Genomic DNA, 18,145 nt, shown 5'->3' on the forward strand with positions numbered 1-18,145 from the left:
CACTTCAATATAAGGCTTGTGCTGCAGAGGGCTGTTTATTTGGAGGATGCCAGCACCAGAACATTGTAATTGAGTTACCCAAGTATCCCGAGAATGTGTTTTTATTCATAATCCTCCGGTATTGCAAGGCTCAAGGGAACTTACTGCTAGCTTTTAAAACAAGAGAGTCAAAATGGGTTATTAGTTGGAGACACAGTGTGCACAGGAATTTAATAATGGAGGATGGCATGGCAGGGGTTTGTTGTTAAATGTAAAAATGATAAGAATGTAAGAAATCAGGAAATATACCCACTTCTTGTCTGGTGCTTCCCATGGCAGATCAGCTGTTCCATCCCAGTCCTAAAGCCAAGCACCTCAAACAACAGCAGCAACCCTGACTGTGCTACCAATTAAGAGATAAATGTCATATCCAGGTCTGGTGGAAGGTGTCCCTGCCCATGGCAGAGAGTTGGATGGTCTTTTAGCTCCCAGCTCAAATCATACTGTGATTCTCTGATGCTCCTCTGCCTTGGTGGCTCTTGGGGTCACGGCTGTTGCCTCGGCTCAAAAGGTAATGGCTTAGCCATGAAATCTTCAGCTGTATCCTTGAGTCTAGAAAAAGCAGCTTTGTTTTCTCTTTTGCAGCACTTCAGCTCTTCACCTCTGAATTCAGCTCTCGGAAAGCTCAGAAATTTTCATTTTGAGAAAGGAAAGAAGTGGTAACACCATGTGCCTCTCCAATTTAGTCTCATCTGACAGGCCTCCCTGCAGGGAATGAGGTTGGGGTGGCAGTAGAAAGTTATCTTCTGGAGTAAATTAATGTTTAGAAAAGAAGAGCACGGCTTAAATTGTCAAAAGAAAGCTGCACCATGTGCTCTTGGGCAGACAGTGGAAGGTGGCACCTTGTTCTGCCTTTAGAGAGAGAGAGAGCAGTTGGAGAGTCTGGTTATCCTTGGAGGTGATGGGTGAGAAAGAATCTGGAGAGAGGCAGGACGTCTCTAAGGGATACCAGAGGCACAGGAATGAGTTGTTGTGCTCCATCTTTGCTCCTTGGGGTAGTGCTTTTCAGCTTTGTCTCTAGAAGCATTTGTCTTGCTGAAATTTCTTTGCTTGGATTTTTTTTTAATTGTTGGAGTCCTTGAAAAAAAACCTGAGTGACAGAACTGGCAGCGTGGGATTGGTGGATCTGAGGGTGTGGAGAGGGGGAACCCCTGATCCCTGCACTTTTCAGGGTCAAGGAAGATTTTATCCTTCATGGAAGCACTTCTGCAACATTTGTCTTGCTGAAATTTCTTTGCTTGGATTTTTTTTCTTTAATTGTTGGAGCCCTTGAAAGAAAACCTGAGTGACAGAATTGGCAGCGTGGGATTGGTGGATCAGAGGGTGTGGAGAGGGGGAACCCCTGATCCCTGCACTTTGCAGCGTGGAGGAGAATTTATCCTCCATGGAAACACTTCTACAACTTCAGGCAAACCCTGGAACATTATCATGTTGATACCTAATGAATTTGGAGACTTGTGCTCCTGCCCAGGCTTCCCTAAGCCCAGCAATTGCATCGATCACTGCGGTGTTTCATAACTGGCCCTTGCTTGAACTCTTTTTAATTTCAGGAGTGGAGGTGAGGTGGGGAGAGGAAATGCAAGGTTGGTGTGTGCGTCAGGCAGTGGCTGCTGGAGCAGAGCAGGTTCAGCCTTGCTGTCAGCTCCGCACAACCTGAGCCCAGTGCAGCAAAACCCGGCCGAGGAGCCGAGACCTTGGATGTGAAATCCCGTAAGCGCCGGGAGAGGGGAGCAGGTGGAGCTGCTGATGTGTTTGTCTTGCTGGCTGCTCCTCAGCCTGCACTTCAGCAGGAGCCAGCTGGCCTTGTCCTTAGGTAGCATCCCTCAGCATAAGGAGTGCTTGCTGCTGATGGGGGAATACAGGGAGAAAGGAGGAAGGAGATTAATTGGGCTGTCCCCGAGATCTGTCTGGTTTGTTCTGCTCAGTTCAAAACTTGGGGTTGTTCAACCTGGAGAAGAGGCGTCCTCTATCAGAGGACATGTTTCAAGATGTTTTCTCCTGATTTATCCAAAGCTAGGACAGAAAGTTTTAGGGTGAGCTTACTGTGACATGTTAGTGCTTAAAGGGGGCCTTTAGGAAAGGTGGGGATAGACTTTTTAGAAAAGCTTCTTGGGATAAGACAAGGGATGATGGTTTTAAACAAAAAGAAGTTTAGATTAGGCATAAGGAATAATTTCTTTGCAATGATGCTGCTGAAATACTGGACCATGATGCCCAGAGATTTGGTGGATGCCCCATCCCAGGAAGTGTTCGAGATCAGGCTGGATGGTGTGCTGAGCAGCCTGATCTAGCTACAGATATCCCTTCCCATGGCAGGGAAGGTGGAGCAGACTTCTAGAAATCCTTTCCAACCCAGATTATTGTATGAAAAAGTCAGGTGAATGTTGAATTCTGTAGTGCATCAGAGGTGCAGATGATGTAGCCCCCAATTTGCCCTTCCCACCTCGACTTGGGCTGATCCCTGACCTTTCAGCTGCTCCCATGGCTCCCTGCCTGTGTCTGGGCTTGTATAAACACCCATCACCTTTTACCTCCTGGGCACGCCAGGCACAGGTTCCTGATGTTAATGTGCCCCTTCCGTGGGGGATGTAAGAGCTTTTCCAAAGGCGCCAACAAGGCTGTTTGGAAGTCTGAATTGGGTTGGTGCTGTGGGACAGCATTATGTTGGGAGAAGACAAATTACCAGGGCTGGGTTTTTGCCAGGACATCGTAGGGTGGACGCCTGACTTTTTTTCTTCCCCCCCCCCCCCCCCCCCCCACAAACGTGCCATTGCATCTTTAATTACAAGGTTAAGACCTCTGTTTTATGACTCATCTGAAAAAACCAGCACCTCTACCATAATTACCCGAGCATGTTGCCGAGGGGACTGTGGCTCATTAGTGACTCAGAGGAACCAGTGGCACCTAATGAAATGGCACTGCCTGCTTTAACACCCCAGCCTTGCCTTTTTCATGCCTGGTCCAAGCAGGGACCAAACCAGTCTTCCATAAAGGTGTGATGCCAACCTGGGGGATGCTGCAGCTGGAAGAAATTTCTGAGGAAGAAACCAACCAATTCCTGATCAGTAGACAGCATCAGCCTGCAGAAATAGCTGTGTTCAGTTGAAGGAAAAGCAGAGGGTCTCATTTTGCCCAGTGAAGGATGAACATGTTGCTTCAGGCTCCCTCAGAAGCCGTAACCGGAGTGAGAAATGGATAAACCATCCTGCTGGGAATGTGGGTTCCTTGGGTAATCCACCCACCGAGGCGTATTTTGTTTGTTTCCCTGAAATACGTAAATGCAATCATTGCACAATAAGAGCCTCTTTAAAAACTTTCCTTTGATCATTAACATGCTAATCAGTCTGGATGGATCTTCTCCTTCCCTTCCAGGTGGAGGGAAACAATTGACTCGTGTAATGGGTGCCCCTTGGCCACAGTTCGGTGCCGTTTGTTCCTCCAGCCCATTGTTCTGGGATGAACTTTGGAACATTGTGTTTCTCCCTTGGACCAGACACTGGAATTGCCCTCTGGTTTATGTGCTGGCTCTTTTTTTTTTTTATTTTCATTTTCCCATGGCCATCAGGGTATCCCTTCAGGAACCTGTCGGCAACTAGAAGGTCTGAGTGGTGACAAGTGACAGGGCTGGGAGGTGCTGCCGTCAGTGGCAAGTGACTTTGCATCCGTCATGTGCACAAGGGCTCCCGGGGGACCAGTGGGAATTGTGAGGCCAGAAAACGTGGCACACTGTACAAGGCAATAAAGAGCCTGCAACCTGGGAGCCAGAAGTTATGGGGCAGAGAAAGGGGCTTTGGGAAACAGTGTCATACCTCAAAGGAAAAGCAGGAAGCCTAATCTGTAGAACAATAAGGCAGGCGAAACCTCTTTCCTTGTTGGCCCAAATTCATCCCAGGCTTGCGTAGGTAATGTTTGATTAGCCTAATGAGCTGGGGAGAGACAGAGCAAACCTATTCCTCTTTCTGATTGCATTTTGGCTGGGAAGAAGTGTGTGAAGAGGCAGCATCGAGTCCCAGGTTTCCAAGCTGCTTGGGTGATTCTTGCTCAGGGCTCGAAATTAAGAGCTCTGTTATTGATGTAAAATGAGCCATGCACCTGTCCAGGGGAGCTGCTGCCTGTGCCCACGCAGGCTGAGCTGTCACTTTTTGTCAGTGTTCAGAGCAGCCAGGCTGGGTTTGGGCACCAGGCTTTGGTCACACCTGAGAGCAGGTGCTCCTGTGCTCCATTATCACACCTAGAGATGTTCAGTAGCTGCTTTGCCAGCAGTGAAATTGCAGAACTGACTCAGTACCAAAACCCCTGTTCCTAATGAATGCTGGGGATCCATCCCTGCTGCTGCTGTGTTTGTGGATTCCCTCTTGCTCAGCATCGTTTCCCATTTGTGGCTTCCTCACCAGACCCTGCTGGTGCAGATGGTGTTGCCTGCAGGACCTCAGCTCAGGAAGTGGGCCAAGGAAGGCTGGAGGGTTCTGGGGCTTATCTTCAAGTGCCAAGCAGTGTTTGGGGGATATCCTAATGATTAGGAGCAGCAGGATGGGAAGTGAATTCCCATTTTCATCGAAATTGAGTTGGTTTTTTTTCTAAATTAAACTGGTTCTTTTTATCTGAGCACAAGGTACAACCTGGGCTTCATTGTGGCTTGTATTTTTATGAAAACCTTTCGAATATTTAGTTTGTATTTTTGCTGACATCCTTGTTCAGGTTTGGTAAATCCCTGAGGTGATGAGACTCGTCCTGATCTTCAGCCTTGCTCTTTTGTGGTCCCAGCCCAGGATGTCTGAGACTTTTTTTCAAGTAAAAAGCACACATGCCTGTGGCTATAAAGGAAAGTTCTGGTAAATACTATAACATCAATAAGCAAAAAGTTAGATTTTACCACATTCAGGAAAATCTGTTGGCCTGCAGTATTTTGGGACTGGCTTTGTGCTGTAAAGTGAAGACATTGAGCATATTGATGGTTCTCATGTTTCATTTTTTTCTCTCTTCTCCAGAGTCTCCACCAGCAGCGATGTCAAGAAATGGATACTTCTTTGAAGAGAGTGGCAAGTATTATTTGACTTTTTTGCACACACACCTTATTGGAGGGAGAGCTGCCCTTCAGGGGTAGCTGCAAACCTGACATGGGTGATACAGAATCCATTTAGCTGAAGTGTGATGTGAAAACAGTCTGGTGTGGTGGTTGAGTAATCCAGTACTGGGAGCAGGCTGGGAGCAGTGTTTTTAAATCCTGTAGATGTTTCAGATAGTCAGGCAGTAAATAATCAACTCCACATTGTCATCAGTGACTGTTCTGGGTGGCTCCTTGTTTTTCAAGTTCTTTTGTGATGTTTTGCTGTCGTACAGCCTGGCAGGTGTATCTGCTTGTCTTTTTCTGGAGTGGGGATCATGCGTGGGTGTTGGATCCCTTTGGAGACATCCTGCCAAAGAGCGTCAAGCAAAAGTTGGACGGCTCTGGCAGACACATCTTTTACTGCAAAGATTTTTATTTTTTTTTTCCTTTGAAGCGAGATTAAATGGTGGCATTTGAAAACTTGGATCATCTGCCTCAAATATGACTGAGATCTTGGAGATATTGTACTGATAAAGGAACACTTGAAGTACAGTGAAGTTCCATCTTCTCTGCGGATTTTGGAGAAATAGAATCATGGAATAACTTTGGTTGGAAAAGACTTTAAAGATAATCTTGTTCCAACCCCCTGCCCTGTTTTTTCCCCCAAAATAGCATGTATTTAGGGTATTAGGGAGAGGTCTCCTAGAGAGTTCCAGCCTCTTCAGGAAGTAGTCCCTGAGGGCTTGGAAGTGCTGGAAATATTCAGGACTTCCATATGGTGAGAAAAATGACTAAAGTTTTCTGGTTATTTGGGCCCTTAGATGGTTGTAGCTGTCACAAGGCTCATCTTGTTCCAGGGGGCCAAGCCTTAGGTTGACATCTGGAAGGGGAAGTTGAATGTCTGCCAGATGTCAGCTGATCCAGCACCACTGGTGACAGCCCTTCCTTTGGCACTGGCTCTCCCTTTCTCGTACAAAGAGCAAATTTTGGAGAGTCCAGGGACAAAAGTGGAAGCCAGTCCTCTCATCTCTAGCCAGAGGTGTTCTCTGGAGGCTGGGTTGAGTTGCAGAAGGGCAGAAAATAACGCCTGAGCTCAGGGAGGCTTTCTGAGGGCATGTAGGGTGTGAGGTTGGGGTAGCCCTGCTCCTTCCCACCTCACTTGTTGGCTCTTGGGATGTGGTTGGTGCTTTCCTCAGGACTGGGAATGTGAGAGGGTGACCCAGGTTGGGACCTGGGGAGGTGACTGAGCCCCCAGCATCTGCCTGAGAGCAGTGTAAGGGCTTGGGGGGAAATGTTGCTGGTTTTGGAGGCAAGACAGGCCCCTACTTCTTCCCAAACCATTCTGCCACAGCCCAGCTGTCTGTCCTGACATCTTAGGTGTATCTACATGTCCCCTTCCAGGACTCAGCCTTGCCTTCCTCAAACTATCCCCGCAAACAACAAAAAAGATCCCCAAAAGCAGATCTCTGAATGTTTTTTTGTTGTTGTGGCATCTTCTGAGAGAGGCTTCTTCTTTTGTCGACTTGGTGCTATGGCAATGGGCATTTCTGCCCTGTATTTGTGTTATTACTCATCTTCCTCCTCTGTCTTAAGGAGACAGCACCTTGGAGCTGCCTCTGAGGGCTTGGAGAAGCTCTGTGGTGCTTTCCTGTTGTGCTCCTGTGGTTTGGGGAAGGAGGGGACGTTGCTCACGAGTTCCTCCTCGGCCCGCGTTGTGTTATTTGGGATTGGAAATACGCTGGATTTCTTGGTTATTTCACTCTTAGAACTGCTGTCACTCTTACTCCTCATTACAAAGCGACCTTTTGGAAGAGTTCAGCTGCTGTGGGGTGATGAGTCACCTTCTGCTGCTTGATTGAGCCAAGGCCTTGGAGTGGATGGGCAGCACATCCCGGAGGGTGCCGCTGTGAGTGCTCCCACCCCGCTGAGCTGCTTTGGTGATCTCTCTGCAGGAGTTTTGTGCCCTCAGATTCTCAAAGCCTTCACCCCAAAACGTCATCAGGGCTGGAGGAAACCACAGATAAAGATGTTACCTTTTCACAGGGTTTCAAAACAGCTTGTTTTGAAACAGAGCTACGAAATCACCCAGCTGCTTCGTGGCACCGCTTGTGGGGATCTGCCAGGCAAGGATGCTCTCGCCCCACCTCTGAAGCAATACAAAATCCCCAGTCCCCTAATTACGTGTTGGGAGAGGGCAAAGAAAAAAAGAAACCTCTTTAATTCTGTTTTTTGGACACTTTCCTCCCTTTCTCAGCCGGGCAACACGTTTTGATATTCTTGTTCTGTGTAGAGTGGAGCTTTTTTTTCCTTATCTCCTCCTGGGATCTTGCATATACATATGGTTTTCTGTATTCTTAGTAATTAGGATGTTTTTGTTTCTCAGCATATCTGAGGCTCTCTTCAGAGCCTGGGTCTGTCTTTTGCCAGCTGACTTTTCTTTACCCTTCTTGTGTTCTCAGCAATGTTAAAATTTAAAAGTTGAAACCTCGTTTTCAGTTGAAAGGACTGAAGTGAGGATGATCTTGGCTGCAGCACCAAAACAGAGCTTTGGAAGAACCTCCTGGATGTTTACATCCATAAAAACTTCAAGTGTTTAGTGATTTGTAGCTCTGGTAATTACTGATGAGCTGGGGAAAGCCCTGGAAGGATTTTCTAGTGAATTAATGTGTGACTGGTAAATTCAGAGGTTGTTATGGTCCAAACCATCTCCTCACCTATCTAGCTAAAGATCTGGAAAGTTCATCAAAGAGATCAGCTTTGAGTTCAAGTTTTCCCTTATTTCTGGAAGAACTTGAAAGCCACTTTTGTGGCTTATAGTGCTTTGCATGAGGTAAATACTTACAATGTAGCTGGGGAAAAATCTGGTGAGGAGTTTGTTCTGGACAGGCAATATTAAGAGGAAAAAAAGGAAGTAAATTTATGGTTGCCCAGTTGGACATTTCTGATTGAGGGTGGTGGCAGCAGATTTGGTGGCATCTGATGGCCACGGTCTGTTTGCAAGCCATGTGTATTGTCAGTTTCAACAGTTGTCCTGTGCCACCTTGCTGATGAAAATCCATGTTTTTACTCTTTTTTTTGAGTCTCTGGAAGGAGCCTCTTGCACAAACAAACCTGGCAGGGCCTGGTGGTAATTGGTGTCCCCCTCCTTGCATGTTAAAGTCACTTAAATCATCTGTAAGTTTGTTTTGACAAATGACTCCTCTTTCTGGTGAATGTAAGTGAGTAATGAGATGATTGTGTAGCCCCAATCCAAACCCGGGGATAATTGGAGTCCTGATAAAATGCAGCTCAGCAATCAGGGCTCAGAATTAACTCATCAAGTCCCCCATTGTCTCCTGTGAGCATCCTGTACCCTGCTCCTGGAGGTGGAGCTCTAAAAAGCACTGGAATTACCTGCAAGTGATAAAATTCTGCCCAAATTGTGATGAGGTTTTTAACTGAGCCAAGAACTTTCCCTGATAAGACACAAACCCAGAAGTTCTGGTTCCTCTTGCAAAATCTGAGGGAAGGAATCCCAGTGCAGTGATGGGGATATCTGAATTGTTGCATTGTTTTAAAACTGGCTCAACAGATCCTGCAGCCTAAATTTATTTTTTTTTTCTGGTCTTCCAGAGCAAATCCCTCACTGCTTGGTCTCCTCTGACTTATTAATTGGTTTTTCTGGCACAATAAATCACAGTTGTGTTGAAGGGCCTCAAGGCCCCAGTCTGGCTTGGGATGTTTGGATATATTTTATCTGCTTGTTTTTGTTTTTCAGTTTGCAGTTCAGCTTGGTATGTGTTCTGGGGGAGTTTTCTTTCTTTTTTCTTTTTTTTTTTTAATATATTTGACTATCTATCTTGGAATTGTTTGCTTAAGTAGGAGATTAATTTAAATGTTTTTGTGAAACAAGTCCTTTCACAATGGGTTTTTTCCCATGAGATGCCCAGTTTGCCAGCAGGAGATGAACTGCTGCTACCTGTGGGAGAGCACCAGGAGATGGCTCACAGGTCTCTTGCACATTTTTATTTCTGGAATTAGCAGGAGGCCTTTAATAAAATAGTAAAAGGAGCAGGAACACCCCTGATTTCTGAGGGTTCTGCTGTAACACTGAAACTCCACATGCTCCTGTGTTCTGTAAAAACAAAACAAAAAACCCCAACAACACTCCACTGAATTACTTGGATTATTCACAACATTTCCTAGAAATCTGGCTGCAAAATACAATACTGGAATTAATTCAAAAGTGCCTGGGTGTTGTTTGTTTTGTTTTTTTGTTTTGTTTTGGAGGGTTGTTTTTGTTTTTTTTTTTGTAGCAGCAGCAGATCAGCTCTTGGAGTTCTGTTATGAATTATCACTGAAGTGGCAGGGCAAGCTTGATGTTTTCATCTGGCTCTTCATGACAAAAGGCTGGAGTAGGGTTGGGAGGATGCAGCTGAGGTTATGGTCAGCCAGCGGTGCAGGGATGTGGGAGAGCTCTGCTCTTGGTGACTCACCTGCTCTGCACTTTCTACCTCTGGTTTGGGTTTTTTTTTTTTTGTTTTGTTTTTCCAGGAGGAGGTTGTGGTTTAATCTGTGCCCTTGAGCTTAGGTAATGGATTGTCATCATCATAGTGGGTGGTCATTGCTCCAGAAAATCTGTGTTTTATAGGGAGTGCTGGAGAGCCAAAAAGCTTCACCCCACACTTCCCAGGCTCTTAAGGGAAGGTCTGGCATTGGGGCACACTTCTCTAAATCCCATTTGCATGATCTGAAGATCTGCCTCTGTTGACCCAAATTATTTGGCTTAAACCTAGAGTGATTTATTTGAGTTGGGACCCTAAAAACCATCTCTTCTACCCCAGTCACTTTCCACTTGATCAGGGTGCTCCAAGCTCTGTCCAGCCTGCCTTTGGACACTTCCAGGGATGAGGCAACCACAACTTCTCTGTGAATGTTAATAAAGGAGTTTTTCTAACCAAGATATTCAAGATAAGCTCTGGGTCCTCCTGGCTGATGAATTTTCTGCAGCAAACCCTCAGCAGTCCAGCCATGAGGTCTGGGGACACCCCCGGCCCCCCAGTTGGCTCCTGGGCTGGCACAGTGTCCCTGTGGCTGCCAGGGGTGAATAAATCTCCTGTGAGCCTTGCCAGGGACTCTCTCAGCTGTGAACCAGAGAAAAAGCTAAAAATCCTAGCAAGCATCCAGATTTATTTAATCATTGTGCCTCACAGTTTTGGTGGGGTGGGAGACAGCTTTGGGTGCTGCTGGCTGGCTGCAGCCTTGCAGTTGTTCTCGTCTCTGAAACGCAATAATTTGTGAGGAAGGAAGAGGGTTTTTATGACTTTTGTCATGCAAAATAAAACCTAAACTTTGCAGTTTAACATCAGCAGGGACATGTAAAATTTAGGTATGTATTTACCTAAAAAATTTGGTTATATCGATGTAATGGCTCTCATTTTATCTGAAAAAAATATAGAATTATTTTGGTAAGTCGGTGATTATGCTGGAATCAGCCTGTGAGATGTGCCCACAAATTTGCTTTGGTTCATGTGGGACTAGGGGTGCTGTTTAAACCCTTTTTTTTCTGGAATGCTCTGGAGACTGGAGAACTGATAACACTTGCACAGAGTTCTTCCAGGTCTCTCCTGAATCCTGCCGTTGCTCTCTCCCTGCCTGAATTAACTGACTGGAAGGTTACCTAACCTATGGGGGCACCAGGAATCTGTGTTTTCTGTGCAGAGTGGAAAGGTCAGTTTGGAGGTGGATGCCCCATTATTAATTGAGTTTCCTTTTGCACCCAAAGTTGGGGGATTTGGGTGTTTTCCAGGTGGTGCAGTGAATCAGAGCCTGCAGGGAGCAAAGCAAACCCTCTGAGAGCTGAGAGCTCAGGTTAATTAAAAGTTTATGCTTTTCCTGAAAATCAGTGTCTGTTCTTGGCTAGAGCAAGTTAAAAACCCACAAGGAGAAAAAGTAGGTGAAGATGACTTTTTTTTTTTTTTTTTTTTTTTAACTTAAGGCCAGTATTATCAAGTGAGTTTTTAGGCTTAAATCTTTCTTGAGTTCCTTAATACTCTATTACAGCCAGGCACTGGGATGCTGAAAAGAACCAGGCTGGATTTTAGGGTAATGCCCATGTCCCAGCTGATGCTCCTTTACCTTTAAAAGCTATTGAATATACATTATTATCATTGATTCCTTTGACCTTCTGTACTTGACCTGTAATTCCTCTGAGAAAATGGATGCAAAAATGGTTCTTGGGCTCTTCCAAAACAATTTGCTGCCTTCTGTGCCTAAAAACTCAACTTGAGGAATCTGAAATGGCTTTTAACGTGGCAAGCTGATAGTGTTGGATTGCCAATCATAGCTCAAAAAGCCTTTCTTAATGTAGTTTGAGGTTCCTGGCTTTCTGGGGAGAGTTTTTTGAAGGGGTAACTACTACTTGTGAAGAGGAGGAGATGCAATTCCATGATTCTGGAAGCCTGGGCTTGGATTTGACAGAGGGAATAGGCACTGCTGTAGATGAGAACAGTTTTCCAGGCTTGGAGAGGAGATTGCCTCAGAAATTGAGGGTAAAAATCAGTTGCTTCCAGAAAACTCCTCTGGGTTAGTGGCTTGTGCCTGCAGATGTTGGTTAAAGCTCCACAATGGGCTTTGTCACCTGAGACACCCCGAGAGGTTGTGCAGGGGCTGTGGCTGGAGTAATTCCCATCACCTGGGGTGTGAGAGGATGTTTTTTGTAATAAAGCTGCTTTTCTCCCAGGAAATTTGGCTTGATTAAGGTTTTTGGCTTTTCTGGAGAAGCCTGCAGCCTTTGAGCTGGGAGTGCTGCTCCCACTTCAGCTTTTCCAGGGAATATATCTGACGTGGCTGTGGCTGAGCTTCCTGCTCACTTCTGCTGATTTTATTGCCCCAGGTGCAGCTGCCAGGTGCCACCAGAGCAGCAGTGGGACACTCAGTGCCACCACTGATGGCAGCAGCTGCAGTCACTGCTGCTCCCTACAGAGCCCTGGGCGCCAAAACTCAGCTCCAAAGACAAAATAGCTGCAGGGCAGGCACCTTGTCAGAGCTGTGAGAGGGCTGAGAGCAGCAGGAACCGGGAGATGAAGCTGAGAATGTGAGGAAAGAGAGAAGGCTGGGGATGGAATCATGGAATCCTGGAATGGTTTGGGTTGGAAGGGACCTTAAAGATCATCCATCACCCTCTTGCCGTAGGCAGGAACAGCTTCCATCAGACCAGGTTGCTCCAAGCCCCATCCAGCCTGATCTTGGGTGGATTTTGGGATATTAGAGCATGGCAGGTCTGGGATGAACTACAGAGGAAGGGCTGATGCTTTGGAGGGGGGAATCACCAGAGAAATCCTAATTATTCCCTTCTTTTTTCTACCCAGCACCTGCATAAAATTGAGTTTATTTTCTAGTTATTCTGGTTTGTTTTCCTGTTGCATAGTATGGGCTGAGGGAAGCCCTTGAGGTAAAGGAGGATTTAAGGTGAAAGCATCTGCTGCTTCTGACTGCACAGGGTGAGGAGGGGGTTTTGTTCCTGCAGCACTGAAGGATGCTGCTTGCTCTCCTTGGTCTCGTGCACTTCCCATGTTTTTCCATTTCTTTGCCATGGGATGAGTCCTGCAGGGTGGACTGAGGGGGATTATCCTGAGCACAGTGTGTTCTTCATGGTGCAGGAGGGCAGCACTGATCTGGGCCAGCTTTAACTGTGTTCCAGCTCCTCCTCATCCAAACCTCTTTTCCCTCTTTTCCCTCTTTTCCCTCTTTTCCCTCTTCTTTTCCCTCTCTTTCCTTTCTCTTTTTTCTCCCTCTTTTCTCTTTTTTCCTCTCTTTTTCCTCTCTTTTTCCTCTCTTTTTTCTCTCTTTTTTCTCTCTTTTTTTCCTCTTTTTTCTCTCTTTTTTTCTCTTTTCTTTTCTCTCTCTTTTCTCTCTCTTTTCTCTCTCTTTTCTCTCTCTCTTTTATCTCTTTCCTCTCTCTTTCCTCTCTCTTTCCTCTCTCTTTCCTCTCTCTTTCCTCTCTCTTTCCATTCTTTCCTTTCTTTCCTCTCTCTCCTTTCTGTCCTTTCTCTCTTCTCTTTTAGCCCATATTTTGTGCTGAAGTGGCCCTTTTTGTGCTCAGAGCTCTGACTGGCCCTGTCACGTAGCTCTTCAGCAAACGCTGCCTTCATCTGAAGGTGCCAACTTGCAGTCGTAAAGATGGGGGCAGCACCAGTTTGGAGATCTTAAACTCTCCCCCAGGAGATCTTATTTCAATGAAAAGGTGTTTAACTCTGCCCTCTGTCTCTGAAGCAACTGCTCCTGACAAAGCCTGTGAAGTGTTACTGGGACTTCCGTGTGGAAACGTGGTTGGTATCTGCACAAATTCTGCAACAGCCACATCACATCCTGCTCTGAACTTCTGCAAAACACCCATCAGACTTCCAGAGGAGCTGAACAGCTTCTGCTGTCGCTTGTGGCATCTGCTGCCCTTCAAGCAGCGGGGGTGGCACTCAGTGAGCATCAGGGAATGAGGAGGGAAGCAGCTGCCAGGGCTGGAGGCACGGCTGCAGCTCAGAGGGAAGGTGCATCTGCCACCACAGAGCCCGTGTCACCTCGAGGTCACCCTGCATTTGACAGGCGTGAATTGCTCATGGTTTCAAGCTCCTGGCAGATGAAATGGGCTGAAGGATTCCAAACAGGAGTGGTCTGAGGCCTGGAGGTGGTTCAGTGACAAAGCAGACACCTGTCTGGGAGTGCAGTTCCTGTCCAGCCCAGGTTGGGGATTATTTGCAAGCCGAGTGTTTTGTCCGTGCCTTGCCCAAGGGACTCGAGGCTCGGCTGCCTTTTGTTCTGCTCTTTCCTCCCCTAAAGAGGGAGGAACAGAGGATGCTTCCCTTGCCAGAGTCCTCGCTGACCTCTGCCCAACCCTCTGATCCTACTCCACCCTTGCCCTTCTTCCAGCTCCCGGGCTGCTTCTCTCCTGTCTCCAGCCCTCTCTGGTTTCCACCACTGCCACCCTCTTACCGAACCAGTTTCAGTGGCTGGGGAGGGGAATAAAATGTTTTCCCTGCTTGGCTTTTCCCTATTTACCCATCTAATTCCTTTAGGACAGGGAGGAAAAGCTCAGCCATGTTGTCAGAGCTGGGTGCTCAGACCATCCTCATGTGTCTCCCATCTGACCCAGTGAGTGGGAAGGTTGGAGATGAAGCTCAGAACTTCCCTGAGGCTGCAGTTCTGGTTGTGGTTGAAGTGGAAAAAGCCTTCCCCAGGGTGATTTTTTTCCTTTGCAGGTCTGCCCAAACTCTCCTGGCACTGAGGGGAATGTCAGCACTGTGGGTGCTCAGCTTTGAAGAGATTTTTGTGTCCATCATACATTTTGGAGGAACCAAACCCCAACTTTGGGACTTAGTTTGGGATTGAGATGTTTGTGTGGGACTTTGTAGTACTTCTGATGGCAGCAGGCACCTTGTCTGGCTGTTGTCCGTCCCTGCCACATCTGCCAGCAGAGATTCCATGGCTGGTGGTGCCCTCCAGCATTCAGGTGTTTCCTGTACTTTCCTCACTTCACTTTTTTCTGTCTGGACAAGTTTCTGTTGTGCAGGGATGCAAACACCCCAAGCTCTGCCAGCAGCAGAGGGTGATACCCTCAGTGTGCTTTGCTGGGTGGGGACAGCAGCACCCTGGATGCTTTTTGAAGCCTTCAGAACACTTCTGACAGGGCTCATTCACATTTATTCCTGTCAGGCTCTAAGATGAAGGAGGGGGGTTAATCTGAGGGGCTTTATGAGGTTTCCCCCACCTTTGATAAGCAGTTTAGGAGTCATCTGGAGGCTTGAAGCTCCTGCAGCCCCTTTGCACCCTCTGAGCCCTCTGAGGGGGGTGCTGAGCTCCATCAGCTCGTGGCAGGAAATGCTGCAGCCCCTGTCCTGTGTCACCAAGTTCCTGTTTGTGGCCTCACTCCTCTGGGTTTGTGTTTTGTGGTGGAGAACTGTTGGCTCGATCCCTCAGAGGCAGCATGTGCTGCTTTCAGCTGCTGCCTCCACATTTGCTTATACGAGGCTTTAAAAAAAGCCATCAATATTTTAGTTTCCATTCAAGCCTCTGCCTTGAAGCTCCCCCTTTTCATTTCACTGTAGTGCCTAGAGCCAGCTAATGAAATATCTCCCTCCTGCTTCAAATTAGGCATAAAAGACTTGTTAGAAGATGAGGAGAAGCTGCTGAATAATCCTGGTAATGTAAAAATCGACATTCTATAATGTCCCTAATTCTCCTAATTAAACATGATACATGAGTGTGCTACAAGAGTCCTCCAGCTGCTCCCTAATGAGATGTTGCAGGGACCACTTTGCTGCTGGATGAGGCTGGGTTAAACTCTAATTAAAGCCTTGCAAAAGGCTAAGGAGTTGTCTGGTGTAATTAAGAAACTTGTCTCCCATTCTCAGTGTTGCCACCCCCAGTGACCTGCTCCTCTGCCCCTTGGGGAACTCTGGGTCTCTCTGTCCATATCAGGCATCTCCTTGGAAACTTCTTTTATTTATTTGTTTTTTTTAATTTTTCCACCTGTACTTTCAAATTACCGTGTTGCAAAACACCAGCGTGGCCTTGGCTCGATCGAGGTTCAATGTGGGCTGGGGCGCAACTCTAGCTTTTGGTGGTGTTTTTATGCAGCTCCTCTGCCCCATGGGGAACTCTGGGTCTCTCTGTCCATATCAGGCATCTCCTTGGAAACTTCTTTTATATATTTGTTTTTTTTTTAATTTTTCCACCTGTACTTTCAAATTACCGTGTTGCAAAACACCGACGCGGCCTTGGCTCGGTCGAGGTGTTGGGTTCGGGGTGGGCTGGGGCGCAACTCTTGCTTTTGGTGGTGTTTTTATGCAGCTCCTCTGCCCCATGGGGAACTCTGGGTCTCTCTGTCCATATCAGGTGTCTCCTTGGAAACTTCTTTTATTTATTTATTTTTTTTTTAATATTTCCACCTGTAGTTTCAAATTGCCGCGTCGCAAAACGACGACGTGGCCTCGGCTCGGTCGAGGTGTTGGGTTCGGGGTGGGCTGGGGCGCAACTCTTGCTTTTGGTGGCGTTTTTATGCAGCATTTTCATCCCGTGGTAGTCTTTACCTGAAGGGGAGCAAGGTGTCGTGGCTGGGCCTTGCTGCCCACACCGCTGGCATGAGGGAAGAGCCGCTGAGGCCACCCCAAAACATGCTGGGCGCCGTTCCTTGAGTGCCCCGGGCCTCACAGGGCCTCAGGGCGGCCCCTCACAAGGCGCCGGCGATGGCCGAGAGCTCGTCAGCCCTGGACTCGGACTCGGAGTCCACAGACACTTCCTCGGTGCCCGCGACGGGCCAGGAGAGCCTGCCCTCTCATGGCACCCCCATCTCGTTGGCAGGGTACCTCAAGTGCGACACGGACGATGCGAAGGAGGAAGGGGCGAGCGAGGAGCTCTTCGACGGCGTCAACTCCACCATCGTGTCCGGGGACAGCATCCGCTTCTTCGTCAACGTCAACCTCGAGGGCACTCCCAGTGCTGCCGGTGAGTGGCCCCAAAAAAGCAGGGGTGGGAAAGGGGAGTTGTTCCTGGTGGTGGGATTTCATGGGATCACAGCGGGTTAGGTTGGAAGGGATTTTAAATGTCATTTCTTTAAGGGTAGGGACACCTTCCACTAGGCCAGGTTGCTCCAGGCCCTGTCCAACCCATCCTCTGAACTTTGCTTCAGGCACAGTGTTTTAATATCCTCACTACTGATAAATGATGAGGGAGGAAAATAGCCAAGCCCTTCACCAAAAACTTCTGTCGTTTTGTTTCATTTCATGTGTGATTTTTAACTTTTTTTTCTTCTGCACAAAACCAAACAAAATCCCGTTGGCCTAATTTCCCATAAAAACCAATGCTGATATTTAGTGAATCCTTTGAAAAGTAAAACTGGAAGAGGAAGGGAATACAGATCTAAACTGAGATCCCACGTAGTGCCAAGCCAGGTCTGAAACACAGATGTTTTAGGAGAAGACAGAAATCAAGTCATACAGCTAAAGAGCGTTTATTTTTTTGTGGCTGGTGGCTGTGACAATCTCGCTTAGCTGTAGCAACCATTTTATTTTTCTAGAAGATGTTTTCAGTCATAGTAAGATAAGGAGTTCTGAAGTTAGACAAAACTTAACCTTCTTTATTCCCTGGAAGTGTTCAAGGCCAGGTTGGACAGGGCTTGGAGCAACCTGGTCTGGTGGAAGATGTCCCTGCCCACAGAAAGGGGGTGGAACTGGGTTATCTTTAAGGTCCTTTCCCACCCAGTTTGTGGAAGCTGGATTTTGTGGGATGTGCCTGGGAAAACGCAGCTCTGGGACACAGAGCAGCCTGGATTTGTCCCAGCAGCTGGACCCTGCCTATGTGGGCAGTTTTAGAGGTTAAATGCACAGGCTCTGGATTATTCTTGGTGTCACAGTGTCAGAGAGTCCTTTAGGATTGTTAAAAGTTATTTTTGAGTTACATGCAAATCCCAACTGATGTGCAGTGAGCAGGTACTGGGAATGGTGATGCAGACTGGGCATGGCCTGGACCCCTGTTTGACTATCTTGGAGTCTGCTTTTTGACTCTGAGCAATGACTTGAACTCAGGAATAATACCCAGCAATTTCCAAGCCTGCAATTTTACAAATGCCATCTTAATTGAAAGATTTAAGGGAGCTGTGCTCTGCTATGACAAGTCAGGACTTAATGCCGTGGGGTGCATTGTTTGGGGATGAGGAATGCAAGTGCTGTGGATTCTTTTGCATCTGAAAAAGTTCACTTTCCTTGTGTGTCCTCCTGGGCTTTTTTTGTTTTCTCTTCCATTCAAAACAGGACAAAAAAAGGCTGCCTTATTTCCCTGAAGCACTGCTGTTTGTGCTGGGGCTATTGGTTGTATCCTTTTTCTTTTTCTTTCAGCTGAGATTATTAGAATTTATAAGGCAGCATGGATTTCTGCTGTGCTGGGGTCCTGTTCCAAATGGAAGGTTGGAGATTTTTAAAATGAACTTCAGACAGAGCGAAAGCCCAAACTTTCAATGAGGGCATATGTGAAAAAAGAGATTCTTTTTTTCCCCCATTACAACATCAAAGTGATCCAGGTAACCAAAAT

General features: G+C 47.0%; 1 protein-coding gene across 6 annotated transcripts in view; it reads left to right on the forward strand.

Moving 5' to 3' along the window:
- Positions 1-18,145, forward strand: part of SLC4A11 (solute carrier family 4 member 11) — a 97,588-nt gene that overhangs the window by 13,598 nt on the left and 65,845 nt on the right. For all 6 annotated transcript variants that reach the window (XM_038135110.1, XM_038135113.1, XM_038135109.1 and 3 more), the window contains 2 exons: positions 5,028-5,078; positions 16,421-16,564. In XM_038135110.1, coding sequence (XP_037991038.1) covers positions 5,028-5,078; positions 16,421-16,564 — 195 coding nt within the window. The remainder of the gene's footprint in view (positions 1-5,027; positions 5,079-16,420; positions 16,565-18,145) is intronic.

The sequence above is a fragment of the Motacilla alba genome, chromosome 4, assembly GCF_015832195.1.
Source record: "Motacilla alba alba isolate MOTALB_02 chromosome 4, Motacilla_alba_V1.0_pri, whole genome shotgun sequence".
Taxonomy (NCBI): Eukaryota; Metazoa; Chordata; class Aves; order Passeriformes; family Motacillidae; genus Motacilla; species Motacilla alba.